The following is a 16,383-nucleotide window of genomic DNA, read 5'->3' as shown; positions in this document are numbered from 1 at the left end:
AGGTATGTAAAACCCTTAACAGAGTTCCTGACCTACAGCAAAAGCTCAAAAATAACTGACTTTCCAAAATTAGTTTCCTCCTGAGAACTAGTTACACGGCACAAAGTAAACGGGAATTTTGACTCTTACACACGGCGGAGAAAGCTCAGTGGATATCTGTCCTGATCGAGGGTTCTGGCTTTGGTATACTGACAAGTCTGGCTCTCAAGCCTGGAAGACAGACTCAGACCCTGGACAGGACAATTCATTAAAAATGTCACCCTGGGAGGACCTGTTCTGGCAGCCCTGTCCTAGCAGAGGATACACTGACCTGTTGGCTCCTGCCAGCTAGAAGCTGAAGAACGATGGGACCCTCTGACCCAGTCCAGATTTGTCTGGAAAGAAGGAGAGTCCATGACTATCCCTGAAAACCGGGTTTCTACGGCATGTGACACACTCATTACCACCAAGATGAGTTTCTTTCAAGAATTAAGAAAGCACAACTCAGGGCAGAACTCTGTGTGAGAACCTGGCCTAAAAGGGCCCGAGTGAGTCTCTAGCCCAGCTGCAGTCTGGGGTGGCTGACCTACGTGGCTCTCGCCATCATGAGGCCCAGCCCAGTGTTTGCTGGATTTGCGAGGCAGGTCTAACTAAAATCCCCATGTGGCTGGCCGGGCTGTGTACTAGGAGTCTACTTTAAAGACTCAGCTATTTCCAAGATCTAAATGTAACAAAGTCAGAGGGCCCCCTGGGTTCCAGCGCTGCTCTCCACTCCAGCTTTACCAAGAAGCACTGCTACCGGGGTGGGGTGGCGGGGGGGGGGGTCAGCAACCACTTGTTTTAATAAAATTCCAAGGGCCACCCGGCTCCCTGGATCTCTTCTCTGCTGTTTACAACTGTGATATCACCATTTAACTTTCCAACCAGAAAGCTGGGAATTATTCTCCCTCTTCCTCTTTCTAACCCCACAATGGCCACGTCGTTTTGAATCCACCTTCTAAACATCCACTTCACCCATCCACTCCTGTCACTAGCGCATCAGCTTTCATCTGGATCACTGCCTCCTAACTAGCATTTCTAAGTCAGTCGTGTTACACGCCAAACCCATCTGCAATACTGCTGGTTATTTTAAAACACAAACACGAACTCGTCATGCCTCTGCTTGCATGGCTTAGAGTGTAAAGTCCAAACTCCTCAGCACTGCTAACAACGCTGTCACCCAAGGTGTGGCAAAAGTTTCTCTAAAGGGCCAAAGAGGAAACACTTCTGACTCTGCGGGCTGTTGGAGCTACAGCTCTGCGCTGCGGCACACAAGCACCCACAGCCTGAACTTGGAAACAAGTGAAGGCGGTCACACGCCATTAAAACCTCGTTTATCCCCAGGGGCTAGATCTGGCCTCTGGGCCAGAGCTGGCTGACCCCTGTTTTAATCCAATCCTGTCCCTCGGACCCTCACCCCAGGCCTCCCCCAGAAGAGGGCCCCAGTCTTGCCTCTGCCCCCTCCATCCCCATCCCGGTGCTGCCGTGACGGTGCCTCTGCTCGTTCTCTCCTCCCTCTGCAGGGAGTGTGAGCGAAGCCCCTTCCTTTGTCTGGCAGAACGGTTCTCATCCTTCAAGGTCCAGTTTGATTTTCCACTGATTCTCCCTCAAGCACCTTTAGTTACTCTTTACCTATATTTTTCAAAGGGCCGGGACATAATTTTTTGTGTCCTCACAGTTGACTGACACCGATCAGGAGTCCAATGCTTATAGGAGGTGGAATAAATCAGTTAGTATCAAATCAATACAATTTCAAAAGCTACAGTCTTCAGAGTCCTGGGGGAAATTTAGCAGTGCAGTCCACACCAAGGGCTCACTATTTGTATCCAGCAAAGTCTCTAGCACCAAGTTCTGCTTACTCAGCTATAATGATCCATAAAAACAGAGCATCAGGAAGCTAAAAGAGGCCTCGGAGACCAGCAGCACGGTGAGACTGTGTCTTTGAGCCCTGCAGTTGGTTCTGGAGGAGCTCCTCGAGAAGGAATGGTGGCGGGGGGGGGCTGGCTACTGAACCGTGCTCTCCCCAGCCCTCAGCCCAGCCTTAGCTAAAGCTGCTACTATTTCATTTGCAGGAAGATTTCTGCATAAATTTCAAAAAATCTATAACAATTCAACAGACTCCAGTTCTGTCCGAAGCCTACATCCTAAACCTGATTTGTTTCCTGATCTGGTTTTGGCCTGTGTGGCCCTGTCCCCAGCTTCTCACCACCCTGTGCCCCTGCTGCTCGAGACCACGTCTTTAAACCATGCTCCTTCAACTGAAACCCTTTTCAAGTAGGATTATACCAGTCCTTAGATAAAGTCTATTTCCAGATACTCTGGATAATTATGCAGGTGGTCCCAGCTTAACCTGTGGGTCTAAACATTGGCACACAAGGTCACCACTACATCTAGAAGAAAATCAAGGAGGACCTGGGAAAAGAGTTCCCGTTGTGGTGAGGTGGAAACAAATGCAACCAGAAACCATGAGGTTGTGGGTTTGATCCCTAGCCTCGCTCAGTGGGTTAAGGATCCCACGTTGCTGTGTGGTGTAGGCTGACAGCTACAGCGCCAATTCGACCCCTAGCAGGGGAACCTCCTCAAGTGTGGCCCTAAAAGGCAAAAAAAAAAAAAAAAGGGAGGGCCTGGGAAATCCATGCTGAGTGTTACAGCTGTCACTTACACCTGAGCTGTTGTGCTATTTATGTGTCTGCTTCTCCACTTGACTATAAACTCCTTGAGGTAGGAACTAAATCTTAATTAAAGTTAATCCTTATTTACCGTTTACTCCAGAGCCTGGATTTAGTGTGTGTGTGTGCATATATATATATATATATATATATATATATATATATATATATATGCTGTATTGTTTTAAGGAATCATCTTAGGATCACACATTTCTTGAACTGGAAAGAGCCTTGGACAGAGATCAACTGGCTCCAAACCTAAAAGCAAAGTGACAGAGCAGGTCAACACTCGCTGATTAATTCAAGAACCATTCACTGAGAACCTATCCCCTGCATTGTTCCAGAACCTCAGGATTCAGTGGCAGACACCAGTCTTTGTTTTCATGAAGTACATATTCTAGCAGCTAAACAACGAATGACAAGAGCAGAGCAGAGCCCAGGAAAAGGGTGCTACTCAGACAGGACAGTGGAGGAAGGGCTCACTGAGGCATCACCAGAGCAGAGGCCTAGAGATCAAACCACGTGTTATCTGAGAGAAAAGTATTCCAGGTCGAGGGAACAGCACACATCCAGGTGCTGAGGTGGGGATGTGCCTGGAGCGTGTGAGGCAAGCCAGGAGGCTGGGGTAGCCAGAGGAGAGAGCGCGGAGCGAGGGGGACCAGAGCATCTGGGGATGGGCTGCGGTCAGAAGTCTGAATTTAAGCCAGGAACTAAAGATAATCAACTCCTAAAAAAAATAAAAATAGGAGTTCTTGCTGTGGCACAATAGGATCAGCAGCATCTGGGGAGCTCTGGTACGTAGGTTCGATTCCAGGCCCAGCACAGGGGGTTAAGGATCCAGTATTGCCACAGCTGCAGCTCGGATCTGATCCCTGGCTCAGGAGCTAGGGAATCCGACTAGGAACCATGAGGTTGCGGATTCGATCCCTGGACTTGCTCAGTGGGTTAGGAATCCGGCATTGCCGTGAGCTGTGGTGTAGGTCGCAGATGCGATTCGGATCCAGCGTTGCTGCAGCTATAGCTCCAATTCAACCCCTAGCCTGGGAACTTCCATGTGCCGAGGGTGCGCCCTAAAAAGACCAAAAAAGAAAAAAAGAAAATAGAATTTCCAGCAATGCAGAGTCACTAATTTATGTTATATGAAGTGAGGATATCTTTTGTTTTATAAGAAATGACTACAGGTATAGTCTAAGCTCTCAGTTTTACCAGTGTGGACCCAGGTACAGAATGAGTATGTGGGCTGCCCACACAAGGGCAGAGCTTGGGCTGGAACACAGGATTCCTGGGGTCCTGTTACTGGCTCCATACCCTGCACACTCCGTTTGGCTGCTTAGCGGGTCCTGGTTCACCATGCGGGGCTTCCCTGGGCCCTTGTAACCTTTATCATTAGTGAGAAAATGGAAGAGCCACCCTGTGAGGAACCTGCAGACACATCCCCAAAGCAAAGCCTGTCATTACAAACCCCCACAACTCCAGGTTTTTGTTTCCCACAGAGTTGAAGACACCCAGGCAGGGAAGGTGAAGGCAGGTCCGGCTCTGTGCCAGGGACTAGAAGGAACATTTGTATGGGCTTTGCCCACCCAGCATGCCTTACTCCCTGGTTTTAGACACAGCACTTCCTCTTCCAAGGTTCTGGTGGGGCAGCAATCCCAGAATGGAACCCACCTACTGCAGTGGATGTCATATGACCTGGCCAACTGCAGAACTTTATCCCTCAGATCCCATAACAAGGGCTCAGGACTCAAGCAGAAACAACTAGAGTCCTTTCCTGAGGTTTCATGGATGAGACCTTGAGAAAGAAGCTCCCTCCTATGTTTCCCAGTTATACAAGCCAAGATGTTCCTGTTTTGCTCGGGGTAGTTTACATTAGATGACTGTTACGTGGAACCAAAAGGATCCCCATGCATGCAAGCACCTGCATACTTTTTCTCATTTCATCTTCACTCTATTTTAGAAAGGAAGAAACTAAAGTTAAATAACTTGCCCAAGTTCATGCAGAAAGAGACATTCAAATTCAGGTCTTTCTGCTCTAAATCTTATTCAGTATCCAGTTATGAATTCAGTATTAACTCAGGAAGGAGAAACTCAACTAAAGAATTTTTTATTTAAAATTATGGTGGGAATGTAAGTGGGCAGGGTGAGAAATAAACAGCATTAACCTGCATCCAAGGGCCTGGCTTCTTCCCCTGGCTCTGTCCTTTGACCTCATTTATTATGACACTGGGCAAGACATTTCACTTACCTGGGTACTGGTTTTCTCACCTATAAAGTGAGAAGTCTGAACAATGTGAAATTAAGATTTTCTTAAGTACTGAAAGAAAAAAGTCCATGGTTCTGCTTTAGGCAAATAGACGCGATTCCTATGATATGTCAGGTAGGATGTCAAGCAAGTTTCAACTTGAATGCCAGGTCCAACATTCGGTAAAGGCCGGCTGGGAGACAAAGTTGCAAAGGATTCTGAACCGTACAGATCTACTGGGAAATTAGCAGTGGCCTCCACCTTCCCAGGGAGGAAGAGGGAGAAACAACCATTGCTGACAGCTTCACCTCGACAGAGGAGCGTTGCTGCCTCCACTACTGATGCTATTAGTGCTGGCACAGGGTTTTCAGATTCCTTCATGAACTTACTTGTTCCCCTCTGCAAGCGAAGAATGAACATACAAGAAAGCTAAGTGGTTTAGAGAATATAGCTTCATGCCACTGATGAAAATACATCTAAGTGGCCTACGCGGGGTTAGGAAAAGAGTTAAATGAGAACAATAAAAACCAGGGTGGTTAAGATATACACAGTGTCTCGTAAGACCCTAATAATTCGCTTCCCAGTTAAGGAGGGGATTATCATGCCCATTTTATAGAAAGAGGAATGAGGCTCAGGTCACAGGACTTGCCCCAGTCACCCACTTCTAAGTAGCAGAACCCAGACTGGAATCCAAGTCTTCTAAATTCAAGACCCAGTTTCCACTCCCAAAGTCCCCACTAGCCTCACAGTTCAAATGGGTTAACTAGTCCAGCTCCCACTGCAAGTGGCATAGTTATCACTGTTTGGAGTTGTTCAGCTCCAAGTTCCTCCCCCCAAAATTGGAAACACCATTACGAAATGGTTTGTAATTTAATGGGTATTCACACACTGAGTATTTACAAATTGAGCCTAGAGTTACCTATCGCCCCCACTTCACGTGGTCTCCTCTCTTAGCCCAAGATGCCCTTCTCCACTCTGTCGGCCCTGAAAGCAACTATTCCTCTTTCAAGATTTGTTTCAGGCACCCCTGGAAAGCCTTTCTTGGCCCTGAGGCAGAACTGCGCACACTCTCTTTTGGGCCCTTCACAACACCTACAAGGCTTTAGGGCACTTTTTTTGTTACTATGTCTGCCTTCCTCCACCAATTCTTTTAAATTGTGTCATTCTAACACAATGCTGGCCAGAAGGCAGTGCTTAATAGATGATTATAGATGGACTGAATGTATTCACCTGGACCAATTTCCCTTTCCATGCTTAAATGTCCCCTGCAAACTGCCACTCACTATTCAAGCATACCTGTTTTCATTAAAAAATGTCTGAGTGTCTACAAAGTACCAGGCATTGCACTGTGTATCAAACAGAAGTGGATTTATCACGAAGCTTAAGCTTCTGGGCTCCTCACTCGTACCTCCCAAAGCTCCAAACTTTTTTTTTTTTTGTGATTCGGTATTTTTAATATCTTAAAGAGGATGGACAGAACTGTATAAGCTCCAAGCTCCACAAAAACTAGATCTGTCCTTGGTGCCAAGGACACAAAACAGGCAAACATTATGTCTCCCCTTACAGAGTTTCTGTTTAGTGGGGAAGACAGACAACCATTTGTTCGTTCCTTCATTCAACAAACATTGACAAAGCAATGCTGTGATTCAGGCTTTGGGGATTCTGAGGTGAAGCCAACACTGTTCCTGCCCTTAAGGAGCAGGTCGCTTCTCTCCCAAACGAAAGCCTGCTGTGTTCAGGGAACAGAAGGCAGTTTAGATGGCTGTAACAGAGACTGTGAAAGACTATCCTAAACCAGTCTCAAGATGTGCCAGTCCCTAACATGGGCCCTAACCTACTGCAGGAGGCTAGGGGAAGGGAGAGGTCAGCTGAACGCGATCTTCGGTCTCAAAGCGGGGCGGGAAAGGGGAGGGACGCGAACCTGGTAAACAAAAGAGGTAAATACACTGTGGTCAGCGCTGCGACAGGAAAGCAAAGGACTGTGGGGGAAGCTCTGCCGGCGTCCAGGTCTGCAGTGACGGCGGACTCATGACCTCACAAAGCAGCCTGTGAACTCTGCGGACAGTTCCAAGTTCCCCAGTTAGCGTCCCCCTTCCTCGACCTAAAACTGTACGGTTCCCAGGACAGCCGCCGGCTCTCCGGGACCTGCCCACTTCACACCACCTTCTCCAGGCGCTTCCTTCACACACTGCTCACGGGACTGACCCGGTTTGGGGTCTGGGGTCCCTGTCGCGGGTCCGCCCCCCCTCCAGCCCGCCGTTTCCATAGCAACCAGCTCACCACTTCGCGCGCGCGGCTGGAGAAGTCGCCCTTGGGCCGGGGGCTCCGGCGGAACAGCTCATCGCGGCTGCCCTCAACCCCGCCGCCTACCGCCACTCCCAGCGCTTTGTTGCGGGTCTTCACGGTCTTGACGCTGGCCCGGAACAGCAGTGTGATGTCCACCGCCATGGCGACCCGCACCCACAACCTCCACCAGGCCGGCCCACGTCAGCAGCCGGCGACGGCAGCAAGAGCCGGGCCACTGGAGGACCGTTCCGGTTACGCACGGTTCCTCCCGCCAACGGCGACTCGAGGAGAAAGGTTCCGGATCGCGCGGGTCCACGGCGGCGAGAGCAGAAAGGTTCCGGCCCCTGCCCGTGTGCCCGGCGGATCCTCTCTGCTCCCCGGACCTCGCGACGCATACACCCGCGCCCCTTTCTCCCTCCGGCACTCCTCGGCGGGCTTGGAGTCCCGAGCCCCCGCGAGCCCGCTTGGGGTGTGTGCGCCCCGGGAACGAGGGGATGGAGACGCCGGAGCTCCGCTCGCTCCCTTCTCGTTGCTCCCGCACTGCCTGAGCCCGGCCGCGCGGGTTGCGAGGCGAACAGGAGGCGACCCAGCCTGACCCAGACCTGAAGGACTCACCTTGTGCGGGACTGAAGCCCGGGGACAGTGACCACCTGGGTGCAATAAGTGCTAGGGCAGAGCAGGTGTACACTGCACAGAGGTAGAGGCGCTTCCCGCCAGCCTTCAATCCACCTGATCTGTAAAAAGAAGCCAGCGCCTTCCTCAGTGTTACTGTAACAAATTAAAGGAGGTAACACGTGTAAAGTGTTCTGGCGTTGCTTCGCTCGTAGAGACCAAAGAAAGTTAGTTATCGTTGTTAATTTCAATATAATTGTTATCGATCTTGCTATTTACCATGGTGGGGAAAGCTCTGCAGAGAAGGCGTCACACTACACAGGAGAAGACAGATTTGAAGAATGACTAGGAATATATCAGATGGGGACAAGGATGGGAGAGTTTCACTGGTTTCTGTTTGTCCTCATGTATGGGTTTAAAATATATCACCTTAAGTCATAGTTATTTCAATTCACTGCAAGTTAGCCAATGAGTTCTTTCTACATTTTGGTTCAAGGTTCAGATTTAATTCAGGATCTCTTTGATTTCATCGTTTTTCTTAAGAGGATGTACCACCAAAATATGTATTAAAATGTGGTTGTCAAGGCGTGGCCAGCAAAATAAAAAATTATTTTACATCACTAAGATGTAATCTGTCTTCACTCTCATTTTCTCATGAGTTGTGTACAGCTGGGTTTTCCAGAGGCCGGTGACTTGTGATATTGCAAAACACTGAATGCAGAACAGCTGTCTTCTATTAAGCCAAACTTTAGAGAGATTTTGCAAAAATAAAAAACAATGCCGTTCTTACTAAGTTATGTTGGAGATTTTTTTTTTTTCACGAAAAGACACACTTTATGGTAATATGTTATGGATTTATTTTTGTTCTCAACTGAATATTTAAAATTTGTTTTAATTTCTAATGTGGAAAATACGTGTAGATTAAAACCCATTTAAACCAAGGTTGTTTTAGGGCCCTAAATAATTGTTAAGTGTAAAGGTGCTCTGAGACCAAAAGTTTGAGGACTTCTGTGTTAAATAAGTTTATCAGAAATAGATGTCAAGACAGTAAATCAGCAACTGAAAGAGGGAAAATAGTATTAAAACCCAAAGTGTTGCCACTTCAGGCTTCCTGTATGGGGAAATAAATTTTCATACAGCTTTCTTCTGCCAACAGAGCAAGAGAGAGAAAATGAAGGCGAAATTACAGAATCTCTGCCCATGATTCTGTCTTACATAAATGGCCCTTTGTTTTACTGAGACATTAATGAGTCTTTGGCTTATTTGAAGGTAAGCCTGGGGCAGAGTAGAAAGAAAGAGAATTAAATCACCCTGCATAATAAAAATGAACACGATTGAATTAAGCATGAGGGGGGACCCAGAACCCAGGGAGGGAAGGGGCCAGGAAGGGGAGAGGGAGAGGGAGGGTCCTGAGCTCCCCCAAGCCTTCAGCAAGTAATGTGTTTGGTGGGGTTGGCTTTTTTGGGTCAAAAGTTGGGGAGAAAGGTCTAAGTTTTCTGTCTGTATCTGCAAGAGCAAAGATTATGGAGATGAGACCCAAATGAGCTCACAACATCAGGCTCTAAAGCCACACGTGACCACGAGCACACCAAATTCCTAGAAAATTTGCAAAGATCTTGAGAAGTTCCCTGAACAGACCATGAGATAGGAGATGTTGCATTTTTATTATTTTACTCTTAGCCTCGAAGAGCAAGGTGACTTCCATTGACCAAATAACTATCTGAAATCCCGTCAAGCTGAGGGGGAATGCTGATGAAAAGAGGAGCAGCAGCACAGAGTGTACTACAAACTGCCAAGTTTGAAGTGGTACCTAAATTACGTTTCATTAGCAATAATGTTTCCTGCATTAGGCTAGGCTCTCATCTTGAAAAACTGTAGGGCATACTGGAATTCCTGAATATAGTTGCCTGTAACATCATCTTCCATACAATCAGGATGGATGTAGCAGCTGAGAATCATTTGGGGACTCTCATAGACATCCTTAAATGAAGCCTTTGCCAAAAGTACATTTCACATCCAGATGCCCAAGCCATGACAGACTGTACTGTGAGTGAGAAATAATAGAGTTACATTGTTGTTAGCCACCAAGATTTTGTCACTGTCCCATCCTTTAGAGAGGTTGGTTTTAATTTCATTTCAAGTGTAGTTGATTTACAATGTTGTGTTAAAGAGGCTGTGTTTACACCCTACGACCTGGGGAAGGTTGGTGTAAGCAGGTATCTGCTGTATGGAGGGTGCCCAAGGCCTGGAAGTGGGAATTCCTGCAGGGCACTATAGGGACACCAGTTTTCCGGGTCTGTGAAATCATGGACTTGCTACAGTAATATAGTAACTGGAGACCCTCTGTGGTAGTTATTTTATTGTTTATTCATATTCATAGCCCCTCCTAGGGAAGGGTGATTGTTCCTTGACCTATTGATGACTAACTTGACCAGGTGATACCTTTTAGCCATGAAAAGTGACATGTTGGTTCTGGGCAGCAACCTTAAAAGCTAACGTGGTTCACAATGGTTTCTTCTTCCTCTGCCATGACAACCTGTAATGTTCCATTGGGTCATCACCCTGGGTCCCTGAATAAAGATGACAGGGAGCACTGCCAACTAAGGACCTATTGCTGGCAGTGAGAAGTAAACCTTTGCCCTTGTCCATGGAGATTTGTGAGTTCTGGTACTTCAGCATAATTAGCCTATGCTGACTGATAAACTCCATATCCAGATATCTGCCAACACAGACTTTTGGGTGCACTCATCACTAACCATCATTACAATGTTCTCTCTTAGTAGATAACGGACAGAGAGGAAGGAACTACTAGATTATACCTAGATCTAACCAACAGGAAAGACCTGTTAGAATTTTTAAAGCAACAGAAACCTTAGAAGGCTGGCTCCGCCATAGTAGAATTCTCAATGCAAGAAGAATGGGCATAGAAAAGGAATTTCCTAAAGAAATTCGTCCAAAATTTTTTTTTCCTCAGGGACTATAAAAAGGACCATGACTCTAGGGCTGGGATGCTCAAAGAGTAAACTTCCATTCCTAAGAAGGAACCTAGCTAACCAAATCAGGGTGATGGAGAAATTGGAACACTTGTACACAGCATATACGCACAGTGGTGGTGTCGCTATGGAAAGCAATATGGAGGTTCCTCAAAAATTAAAAATAAAACTACCATGTAATCCAACAACTCTACTTCTGGGTATTTATTCTAAAGAATTGAAATCAGAATCTTGGAAGAGATAGTTATACTTCCATATTTGTGGCAGCGCTATTCACAAGAGCTCAGACATGGAAGCAACCTAAATGTCCAATGACAGATGAAGGGATCAAAATAGATGTGATATACACATACAGTGGAATATTATTCAGCCTTAAAGAAGAAGTCCTGCAATACACAACAACACAGACAAAACTTGAGGACATTATGCAAAATGAAAGAGGGCATTCACAGAAGGATAAATACTGGATGATTCCACTTATATCAAGTATCTAAAATAGTCAAACTCATAGAAGAAGTGAAAAGAATGAATAGTGGTTGTCAGGGGCTGGGAAAGAGGGAAATGAGGAGTTGTTAATCAATAGGAATAAAGTTTCAGTCCCGCAAGATAAATGTTTTAGAGATCTGCTGTACAACATTGTGCCTGCAGATAACAGTACTCTATTGTACACTTAAAAATCTGCTGAGACGGCAGATTCCATGTCAAAAGTTTTTAGCCCAATAAAATGGAATTTTTAAAAAGCCAGGATGGATTTCTCCAAGGAGCTTAGTTTTGAAATGGATATGCAGGGAAAATGGGAGAGAGCCAAGCGGCAAACACAGAAGTTTGTCATGGCCAGTCCTTCCAGGTATTGTCTTTGTTCTTCATCCCCCTCCACCCCTCCCCAACTGACAAAGTACTTAAAAGAGGAGCGACCACATTCTTCCTTCTTACTTGATCCTTGGCTTGGGTTCTGAGCCCCTTTCCTGACCTACTGACCTTGTTTCATCCTCCTATCTTCTCCCACCTTGTAATGAGCTAAATGTTGGCCTCCAAAAGACATGTTTACAACTTGATTGCTTGAAACCCTGACTGTTACCTTATTTTGAAAAGGGGTCTTTGCAAGTCTAATTAAGAATCTTGAGATGAGAACATTCTGGATTATCCAGGTGGCCCTAAATCTAAAGAAAAGTGTTGTTTTAAGAGACACACAGAAAAAAAAAAAAAAAAAGGTCACGTGAAGACAGAGATTGGAATGAGGCAGCCACAGGATTGCAAGCAAGCACAGGATTGCTAAAAGCAAGGAAGCATTCTCCCCTAGAGCTTTCCAAGGAAGTACAGCCTGGCCAACACCTTGATTTTGGACTTCTGCCCTCCAGAACTGTGAAAAATGAGTTTCTGTTGTTTTAAGCCACTAAGTGTAGGGTAATTTGTTACTGCAATCATAGGAAATTAATACACATCACAACTACTCTCTCCTCCCATCCTTCCTTCATTACGCCCGTCTCCACCTTCTGAACTTCTCTCCCTCAGTTTGGTCCTCTTGATTCTTGGTTACTCGACAATCCCTCCAGGTAAACCATTTTCAGCTGTCTTGGCTCTATAGCTTTCTTGACTTTCCTCAAGCCTGGGAATTGCCTACGTTTGTTCTCTTGCCTCTTTGATCTCTCCACCATCCTCCATCCTTAGAGAATCATAGCTACCCAGGTCCTCCAGCCTTCGATGAAGGCTAAAGACCAGAACAACCTGTATCTGGCCAAAAAGGACACTGAAAATCTCCTTTCACTTAATTTACTGTGAAAAAATATCCAATGGGCCATCATCTTAGGGTGGATGCTTCCCTCTGTAAGACTCCGAGAAGATAGCCATATTCAACAGTCACATTTCTAAGTTCTCTATTAAGGAGCTATGTGCATGCAGAATGTGGGAGAAAACTTGTTTTGAGGTTCTGGCAGCAGCTTGGCACATCTGGAACATCCATGCCCAGAGCAGTCCTTTGCATTTTGGGAAGTCACTCTGAACAGTTCAAATATGTGCAGAGAAAGGGGACCCTTGCCCAAATCAGCCCTGGGGTCAATGAACAAGATGCCACTAGAAGAAAAGGAGTTACTCAGCAAGTCTCAGCGTGGGGATGAAGCAGATCTTGGGCTCTCAAAGACTCTTTGTCATCCTGGGACTGTGTGACAGCATTTCAAGAGCTAGAGTTCCAAAGAGCAAAGATGGCAACACACTTTCTATGGTTTGAACTCCTGCCAGTCAGATCTCTGGTGACCACCATAAGGAGATTTACTTATTCAGAAAGTTATATCAGGAGTTCCCATCATGGCTCAGTGGTTAACAAACCTGACTAGCATCCATTGAGGACTCGGTTTGATTCCTGGCCTCGTTCAGTGGGTTAAGCATCCAGTGTTGCCGTGAGCTGTGGTGTAGTTCGCTCGGATCTGGTATTGCTGTGGCTATGGCTGTGGTGTAGGTCGCAGACTCGGCTCAGATCTGTCTTTGCTGTGGCTGTGGTACAGGCCAGTGGCTACAGCTCCAATTCGACCCTGAGCCTGGGAACCTCCATAAGCCGTGCATGCAGCCATAAAAGGACCCCCCAAAAAGTTATCTCAAGACATGTCCTTTTGCTGATTTTCATGTGAGAAGACAAGGGGTGTAGGCATACGTGTGTGTGTTAAAATGCAAGTGTTAATTGGATTTCATTTTCTGGTCTTTCTTGCCATTAGCAATGGTCTTGGGAAAAACCCTCCTTTCCAACCGAGACGCCCATTCTTTCTTGCTACAAATGAGTCTTCAGGAATACTAAGCCCAGCAGGCAAGGAGGGCTGAGTGTTGTGGGCACACACCTGAGAGCCAACTTTGGAGGCAGGGATAGCTCTGAGTTAAGACTTCCCTAAGACTGCCCAGACCTCTCTCCATCTTTCTCTGCCTCTCGCCTCCTCCGTTTAATTACCTTTGCAAACCAGCTTTCTCTGCCTCTCAGTTCACATGGTCAAAACACAGCCCTCCACCCCAGCTCCTGAGCTTATATGTTATGCTTTTTCCCCCTTTTGTCTTTTTTTAAGGGCCACACCCACAGCATATGGAAGTGCCCAGGCTAGGTGATGAATCAGCACTACCGTTGGTGGCCTACCCCACAGCCATAGTAATGTGGGATCCGAGCTGCATCTGCGACCTACACCACAACTCCTGGCAATGCTGGATCCTTAACCCACTCACCGAGGCCAGAAATAGAACCCACATCCTCATGGATGCTAGTCGGGTTCGTTACTGCTGAGCCACAATGGGAACTCCTACATGTTATGCTTCTAGATGCAGTTGTATCAGTCCCAAACCCAAATTCTGGGCATGTTCAAAAAACGTGGCCCATCTTGGGACAGACATCTATCCCCATTTAATCAGCTATGGCTCAGCACACAGAGTCACAGGGTTCAAACCTGGCTGTCAGGACACATTCTACTGGTTGGGGTTTTGGGGACATACTCATTTCCCATGGTTGCTATGACAAAACCCCACAAATGTAATAACTTAAAACAAAGCAAATTTACCATCTTACCATTCAAGAGGTCAAGATTTCAGCATGGGTCTCACTGGGCTAAAATCTAGGTGTGGGCAGGGCTGCATGTCTTTCTGAAGGTTCCAGGAAAGAGTCCATTTCTTTGTCTTCTTCTGCTTCTAGAAGCTGCCCAAATCCCTTGGCTTGCAGCCACTTCCTCCTCCTTCAAAGGCAGCCATGGTGGGGTGAGTCCTTACAGCGTATCACTCTGACACTGACTCTGCTCCTCCCTCTTCTACATTTAAGGACCCTGGGAATTATATTGGGCCCACCTGGTAGTCTGGGATCATCTTTCAATCTAGAGGCCATCTGTTTAACAATCTCAGTTTCACCTGCTACCTCGGTGCCCCCTTGACAAGTAACATAACGTACCCACACTTTCCAGGGATTAAGGCTTGGACATCCTTGAGGGGCTGTTGTTTTGCCCATCACAGGAGGGTAGCTCCAACAGAAAGGAGGGCTGCTTATGAGCTGGGCAGATGCCTCTTGCCTGTCTTCCGGGAAGAACAGAGAAATCCACCTATTTTTTTTTTTTTTCCATTTCTCCAAGTTTCTAGCCCTGCTCCTTGTAACACTCCAAGAAGCTACAGAAATAAGGAAAACAGAATGTCTTTAAAGAATTTAATCCAGTAGGAGGCTTTCAGGTACCCAAACCCCCAAGACTTCGTCTAAAATCTTCTAGCCTCTTCTCCCTCTCTTAATTATTCCTCTTTGCTTAACCCATTTCAGAGGACTCGCAACAATGTAATCAACAATGACTGAAGTTCAAGTCTGCACAGGTTTGCACTTTGGTGCCACTTCCTCCCAGCCCTCACTCCATCCACCCCAGGAGTTTCATAAATCACTTCATAAAAACACATTTACTGGCTTCCCTGGTGTAATGGCAGAAATAAACTGCTCCATGCACTCTTGGAAACTCCCTCCAGAAAACTCATGCATCGTTTTGTTGGTGTGGCGTCTTGGTTTCCAACCTGAATTTCCACTGCCTTTGCTTTTCTGACAGTATCTTCCATAATTAACATGGCTGAATCCTCCACTTTTTATTGAGTTGGACGGCAAATCACAGAATAAATGCTTTCCCTTGCACTTTAAAAGGCTTTAATAGGAAAATATTTTTCTTACATCCTGTTTCAAGGGGAAAATGTGATTTTAGGGGACATTTTATAGTTCACAACAGGATATTGAAGGGCATTTGGTTTTGTTTAGTTTATTATGACTGTGTTTCTCCAGCATGAAGTGGTGTTTTTTGTGATTATGTAGATAAGTCTGATTAAGGTAGATAGATTGCCATAGAATTATGGAAATTTAGGACTGGAAAGGGACTCAAATATCATCCAGGCCATTCCCCTCATATTTCAGATGAGAAAACAAGTGACTTGTCCAAGATCACACATTGAGTTAGTAGGGGAAAAAATGAGATTTGATTCTTTATCTCTCAACTGTTCAGTGTCCCCAAACCAGCTTTGTGGGGGTAGTGGTAGGGGTGGGAGTAGGGGAGAGGAATTTATACAAAGGGACCCATGTGTTTCTAAACTTATTTGTTCCATATAAGTACTTTTGATTTGAGAATCAGGATGATTAGCAAATGTGGATTCACGTGTGTTGTATCCATCCATCCATCCACCCTCCATCCATGCTTCCATCCTTCCATCCATCCATCCATCCATCCACCCATCCATCCATGCATGCTTCCATCCTTCCATCCATCCATCCATGCTTCCATCCTTCCATCCATGCTTCCATCCTTCCATCCACCCATCCATCCATCCATGCTTCCATCCTTCCATCCATCCATCCATCTTTCCTTCCATCCATCCATCCATCTTTCCTTCCATCCATCCATCCATCCATCCACCCATCCATCCATCCATGCTTCCATCCTTCCATCCATCCATCCATCTTTCCTTCCATCCATCCATCCATCCATCCATCTTTCCTTCCATCCATCCATCCATCCATCCACCCATCCATCCATCCATGCTTCCATCCTTCCATCCTTCCATCCTTCCATCCATCCATGCTTCCATCCTT

At 46.3% G+C, this 16,383-nt stretch overlaps 1 protein-coding gene across 3 annotated transcripts in view; it reads right to left on the bottom strand.

Moving 5' to 3' along the window:
- STX18 (syntaxin 18) overlaps window positions 1-14,536 on the bottom strand; it is a 117,292-nt gene extending 102,756 nt beyond the window's left edge. The window contains exon 1 of one of the 3 annotated variants that reach the window (XM_021100998.1): window positions 14,353-14,536. In XM_021100998.1, coding sequence (XP_020956657.1) covers window positions 14,353-14,355 — 3 coding nt within the window. In that variant the 5' untranslated portion in view covers window positions 14,356-14,536. Of the gene's footprint in view, window positions 1-7,206; window positions 7,735-7,827; window positions 8,314-14,352 lie in introns of those variants that run through there. The other 2 variants (XM_021100999.1, XM_021100996.1) reach the window with 2 other exon arrangements.

The sequence above is a fragment of the Sus scrofa genome, chromosome 8 (genome assembly GCF_000003025.6).
Source record: "Sus scrofa isolate TJ Tabasco breed Duroc chromosome 8, Sscrofa11.1, whole genome shotgun sequence".
Lineage (NCBI taxonomy): Eukaryota > Metazoa > Chordata > Mammalia > Artiodactyla > Suidae > Sus > Sus scrofa.
The sequence above is the reverse complement of the archived record's forward strand: the minus strand, read 5'-3'. Positions and strand labels throughout refer to the sequence as shown.